General features: G+C 52.3%; 1 protein-coding gene across 1 annotated transcript; it reads right to left on the minus strand.

Annotated features, from left to right (window-relative positions):
• Positions 1-4,254: 4,254 nt before the first annotated feature.
• LOC119440810 (uncharacterized) lies at positions 4,255-4,872 on the minus strand. The gene has a single exon (XM_037705687.1). It carries the CDS (start codon positions 4,870-4,872, stop codon positions 4,255-4,257), a length of 618 nt encoding a protein of 205 aa, XP_037561615.1.
• Positions 4,873-6,883: the final 2,011 nt, after the last annotated feature.

Raw genomic sequence — 6,883 nt, forward strand, 5'->3', positions numbered from 1 at the left:
CTCCACTCACTCACACTCACCTGCACTCACACTCACTGGCGCTCACTCACACTCAAACTCACCGATACTCACTCGCACTCACACTCACTAGCACTCACTCTCACTCGCACTCACTTCCACTCACACTCACTGGCGCTCACGCGCACTCGCACTTACTGGCACTCACTCGCACTTGCACTCATCTGCACTCACACTCACTCGCACTCGCACTCGCACTCACCTCCACTCACACTCACAGGCACTCACTCGCACTCGCACTAACCTGCACTCACACCCACTGGCACTCACTCGCACTCGCACTCACCTGCACTCACACTCACTGGTACTCACTCACAGTCGCACTCACCTGCACTCACACTCACTGGCACTCACTCACACTCGCGCTCACCTGCACTCATACTCACTTGCACTCACCCTCACTCGCACTCACTTCCACTCACACTCACTGGCACTCACTCTCACTCACCTGCACTCACTCTCAGTCGCACTCACTTCCACTCACACTCACTGGCACTCACGCGCACTCACACTCACTCCACTCACAGCCACTGGCACTCACTCTCGCTCACCTCCACTCACTCACACTCACCTGCACTCACACTCAATGGCACTCACTCACACTCACCTCCACTCACACTCACCGACACTCACTCGCACTCACACTCACTGGCACTCACGCGCACTCGCACTCACTTCCACTCACAGCCACTGGCACTCACTCGCACTCGCACTTACTGGCACTCACTCGCACTTGCACTCACCTCCACTCACACTCACTGGCACTCACTCGCACTCACCTCCACTCACACTCACAGGCACTCACTCGCACTAACCTGCACTCACACTCACTGGTACTCACTCACAGTCGCACTCACACTCACTGGCGCTCACTCACACTCGCACTCACCTGCACTCACACTCACTGGCACTCACACTCACTCGCACTCACTTCCACTCACACTCACTGGCACTCACTGGCACTCACTCGCACTTGCACTCACCTGCACTCACTCACTGGCACTCACTCGCACTCACCTGCACTCACTCTCAGTCGCACTCACTGGCACTCACGCGCACTCGCTCTCACTCTACTCACAGCCACTGGCACTCACTCTCACTCACCTCCACTCACTCACACTCACCTGCACTCACACTCACTGGCACTCACTCACACTCACCTCCACTCACACTCACCGACACTCACCTCCAGTCACACTCACTGGCACTCACTCGCACTCACCTGCACTCACACTCACTGGCACTCACTCGCACTCACCTGCACTCACACTCACTGGCGCTCACTCGCACTCACTGGTACTCACTCACAGTCGCACTCACCTGCACTCACACTCACTGGCGCTCACTCACACTCGCACTCACCTGCGCTCACACTCACTGGCACTCACACTCACTCGCACTCACTTCCACTCACACTCACTGGCACTCACTCGTACTCGCACTCACCTGCACTCACTCTCAATCGCACTCACTTCCACTCACACTCACTGGCACTCACTGGCACTCACTCGCACTTGCACTCACCTGCACTCACAGTCACTGGCACTCACTGGCACTCGCACTCGCACTTACCTCCACTCACACTCACAGGCACTCACTCGCACTCGCACTCACCTGCACTCACTCTCAATCGCACTCACTTCCACTCACACTCACTGGCACTCACTGCCACTCACTCGCACTTGCACTCACCTGCACTCACACTCACTGGCACTCACTGGCACTCGCACTCGCACTTACCTCCACTCACACTCACAGGCACTCACTCGCACTCGCACTCACCTGCACTCACGCTCACTGGCACTCACTCACACTCGCGCTCACCTGCACTCATACTCACTTGCACTCACCCTCACTCGCACTCACTGGCACTCGCTCACACTCACCTGCATTCACACTCACTCGCACTCGCACTCACGCCTTTGAAATGAGTGCGAGTGAGTGTGAGTGAGTGCACTCATGAGTGAGTGCGCCGACCTATGCTGACAAGAGACCTGAATCATGAAGGTTTGTGACAAAGAGGTCAATGAAAGTAGATGAGTTATTAAAAATTATTGTAGATAAATTTATTACGTTTGAAAAACCATTTATATCGAGGGTTCTGCTCAGTTCCCTAGCATGCGCAGAAACTTTTAGTAGGTCGATATTCAGGTCGTCTGCCACAACCAATTTGAAGCCATTGTCGTTAACCCAACTTAGGTAATTGTCAAGGAAAGAAATAAAACACGGAACACTCCCCGCCGGGGGCCGATAAAGGCCTAAGGCCTAAGAACACCAGAATCATTCCTATACCACGTTTCTGTCATCATGAAAACATCAGGCTCAAAACCAAATTCAGCAATCAGAGCAAGAATATTATCTTCTTTATTTCGTGCAGACTGCGCATTGAGGTGAATGACAGTCAATTTTTCTAGATTGTCAGCGTGCATCACGCGAACTTCACTTGGCGTGAGATAAATTCTATCCATCGTGCGTATACAACAACAGTCACGTAGACAGTGGACCCATCAGATAAAATTCCTACTTAATCTTCTATAGATCACTGACATGCGCTGTGCGCAGCGGGCGTTAGGATTCTGTCTGCCTCGCAAAAACCGTTCCATCCTTCGTCCATGCAAAGCGCCAGTTATTTTCCTTTTTCATTACGATGGTTAGACCGAGCGATTTTTAAAGTTCTGAGCATAAATGTTCGTTGATGAACACGGCAGAAGACTGAGCGAAACCAATGTCTTTGCCAGACAAGCGTGCTTTCTTTGCCTTGCTCAAGACTTCATCTCGCTTTGCACGGTGTACAAACTGAATCACGATGTTCGATTTCGATTTTTCCCTCGTTGGCACTCGGTGACACGCTTCCATGTCACCCTTGCAATTGGTTCATTTATAGCTTTGCCAATTTTATCTAAAATTTCGGGCACACTCTCGGTGTCAGTTACTGGAATGCCTGTGATTTCAAGGTTCCTGTTCCTAGAGTATTGTTCTAGTTGCAGAATCCTTTGGTCGCTTTCAAACATTCGTTTTTTCAGCATGTCAAGTTCTGATGCGAGAGAGGCATTCTCAACGCGAATATCGGCATTTTCTTTTCGGATAGTCTTCACTTCAGCGATGAAGTCTTCAAAACCCTTGCCGAAAAATTCTCGGCTGTTTTTCATTTCTCAATTTTCCTTCCTGAATTCTCTTTCCAACGAAGCCCGCATTTTTTTAAGGTCTTGGCGCATATCTTTAAGTGCCTTTGATAACTCAGGATTCATGCCGATGATTACAAAAGCAACAGAAACAAGCACTTTCTTTGGCAGCAGCAGCAGCAGCAGGAAAAAAGGGTCATACAAAAATGATATTGATACCCAAAAATCAGTTTCCAACCTGTAAAACGATTAAATGCCAGGGTGTGAATGCAGTGCACAGTTGCTGCAGCGGCTGCCAAAAAGTGAAGAGCGGCGATCCCAGATTCTTCTTGTATGCCACGTTTCTCCTAGCGGCAGTTTGCGGTAGATCAGCGACGCAAATAGTGACGTCCAGAAGGCAGAGTATCCGTGGCCAGCTCAGGTGATACGGATAGCTTGAATTCAGAAGCGCAGACACCGACCGGCTGACAATCTGTAAAACGTTGAAATGCCAGTGTTTGAATGCAGTGCACAGTTGCTGCAGCGGCTGCCAAAGTCTATAGTGCCCGTCTAGTGCCCGTTGTAGCGAGCATCGAATGGATGGCATGGGCTTCCTCGGCCCCCGGGTCCAGAGTGCCACGTCGTCGGCATAAATGGAGCAGCGAACAGGAACCGTGGGTCCACCAGGAGAGATGTGGGAAGGCCTGCGAGAGCCATGTTGAACAGGAAAGGGCTAAGCACCGATCCCTGTGGGACGCCAGTAGTGATATCCCTGGGCTCGCTAAGTTCCTGTCCAACGCGAACCCGGAAGGTTCTACCGTTCAGGAAGACGGAAATGAAGCACCTGAGGCAGCCACTCAGGTCGAGATGGACCACCTGGGGTTCTTTAACGTGCACCTAAATCTAAGTACACGGGTGTTTTCGCATTTCGCCCCCATCGAAATGCGGCCGCCGTGATCGAATCCCGGCCACGGCGGCCGCATTTCGATGGGGGCGAAATGCGAAAACACCCGTGTACTTAGATTTAGGTGCACGTTAAAGAACCCCAGGTGGTCCAAATTTCCGGAGTCCCTCACTACGGCGTGCCTCATAATCAGAACTGGTTTTGGCACGTAAAACCCCATAATTTAATTTTTTAATTGAGACGGTTTAGGCTGGCTTCGATGACCGCGTGAGGAAGTCCGTCAAAGGCACTCTCGACGTCCAGAAGCACCTGCATTGCCACGTCCCCCATGGCCTTGGCATCCTCCAGGGTGGCCACCACATCGGAGATAGAGTCTGCCGTGCAGCGTTGGCGCCGGAAGCCCGTTTGCTGCTCCGGGAAGTACTGGAGTTGGGCCGCAATCCACTCTAGGCGTGCAAGTGCCACCCTTTCCATAGCCTTGCAGGCGGCGGAGGTAAGGGACACCGGCCTGTATGAGGATAGGGTTAAGGCAGGCTTCCGGGATTTCAGGATTGGTGTCACGACTGCAACCAGCCAGCTCTCCGGGAGGACACCGGTGTCCCAGATGATGTTGAAGCACTCGAGGAGCCGCTCCTTCTCGGCATCAGCCAAGTTGCGCAGCATCTGGAACGTGATTCTGTCAGCTCCCGAAGCACTGCGTGCCTGGTTTGATCGACTGCTGCCTTCAAGTCGTACATGTGGATTGGTTCGCTGCACAGTGCTTGCATTTGTGCAGCCACCCAGTCCGCGCGTGGTGGCAGGAGGATGGGATTGACCAGGCGGCCTCTGGAGGTGGTGCCTGCAGGGCATGGGGTCTAGCCGCGAACTGATCCGCCAGAAGCTCGGCCAGGTTGCCCGAGCTGATGCCCATGTGGACCGCCACGGACAGAACCTGTCGGGCACGTACACGCACAGTCTAGGGTACCTCGATGCCCTCCTTTGCCCACCACTCCCCTTCCACTGTGAAGTCGCGTTTGCACTCCGCCGTGCGTTCGCTCCCCGTGAAAGAGAGCGTCCCTCGCCCTCGCGCGCTTTCACTCGCACCTAAAGCATACGGCCAATGAGAGTTTTTTTTTCTATTGCGGGACGCGACGATCGAAAGGGAAGCCCTTAACAGCTTCGCTGTAAAAAGGGAAATGCTGGCTCTCCCTTCTTCTTTCAGGGATTTTACGTGCCAAAACCAGTTCTGATTATGAGGCACGCCGTAGTGGAGGGCTCCGGATTAATTTTGACCACCTGGGGTTCTTTAACGTGCACTACAACGCAAGAACACGGGCGTTTTTGCATTTCGCCTCCATCGAAATGCGGCCGCCGCGGCCGGGATTCGATCCCGCGATCTCGTGCTCAGCAGCGCAATGCCTTAGCTGACTGAGCCACCCCGGCGGGTGCTGGCTCTCTCGTAATCGAGAGTAGATGTAACCATGAAATGGCTGCCATATGGCGTCTTTTGCTGCCTGTGGTACCGCTTTTCTTCTTGCACAGCGCGCTTAGCGTCTATCGCTACTTTGTATTCTTGTCGCGTCGAAGTAGTCGGCTGCAAATGTGCGACCTTACGTCCCCTGTATCTGCCTTTTGAACGACGCTATAGGAAATAACAAATAAAGCTTCAGCGAACTAGAAGTTACAGCTTGAGTGATATTGTGAATAAAAATTAGGAAGAGCTCGGAAGCAGTATTTTTTGTAACTTGTTTGGGAAATAACTAGCGCAGGTAATGCGGTCCTGTACAAAGGGTTGGGGTCCATAGGCCGCATTTTCTTAACTTTTGACTGGTCGCCAGGATGATCCTGTTTTGTTCTTGCTCAAGGTCACTTGGCTTTTGGCTCAAGCTTTTGGCTCAAGGTCACTTGAAGGTCGCCGACAACGGGAGATAAACACATTTTATGCTTAAAAGCTTTATACAGAGCAGCACGCGAGCGAAGGTAGGTTCTCCGCTCAGATATGGGTGGTCCTCTCCGTCCAGTAGTCCAGCGGCCTTAGCTGCCCTTCTAGGTTGACGTTCGTTCAGAACGAAACGTTCAGTTTACAGCATTCGTGCAATGTCACATTTCATTCAGTTATTTTGACACGCGAGCAATAGCGTGGGCGTAAGTTTGCGTGTGAGCTGGCATGAAAGTGTCAATATAACGGGCAAGAAACTTGCTATGCCAGGAAGCGGCGCCACTCCCTCTTGCCGACATTCTGGGGTTGAAGTCCTTTCTTTGGAGTATTCTGAGGTGAAGGCGCGTAGACGACGACACACATAAGAGAGATACGCACACATCTTATGGGTGTCGTCGTCTGCACGCCTTTCACCTCAGAATATGCTAAACGAAAACGCCCACTTTTAAATCCTAATTTCTTTGGAGGTTAGCCATCCAACGCTGGCGGATGAGAGCATTTCTTGATCCCCGCGGGAAGCCATGCAGCGTGAAGGGCCGGCCACAGAGGTAATTCTTGTGTCCGTGAACTTGACCGCACAGATTCTATCCAACATTATTATGCCAGTAAGTGTTTGTGCAGCCAGCTGCTGCACAGATATTTCCTTTACCGCTCCACATTTTGCAGCATGAATGGAACATAGTAGTGGAGCACAGTGATCACGCACCTGCATTTCCGATAGCTGATCGCGCGGTAGCATGGTAAAAGCGGTAATGGTTTCGCTTTCGCTTGAGGCAACGTGTGACACGGTTACAGTGTACTAGAATGTTTTACAGTGGATCGAGCGGAGGCGCATCCTATTGCGCGTCGCGTACCCGCTTTGGAAGAAAGTAGCGGCGGCGCGGTCGTCGCCCGCACTTGAAGCGAGTGTGCGCCGCTTCTGCGTCTGCACGTTGTTTTTCA

This window comes from Dermacentor silvarum, chromosome 2 (assembly GCF_013339745.2).
Source record: "Dermacentor silvarum isolate Dsil-2018 chromosome 2, BIME_Dsil_1.4, whole genome shotgun sequence".
NCBI lineage: Eukaryota > Metazoa > Arthropoda > Arachnida > Ixodida > Ixodidae > Dermacentor > Dermacentor silvarum.

What these genes read in the sequence shown, in the direction of transcription:
- LOC119440810 (XM_037705687.1), bottom strand. Translation starts at nt 4,872, where the DNA reads ATGCCCTGCAGGCACCACCTCCAGAGGCCGCCTGGTCAATCCCATCCT.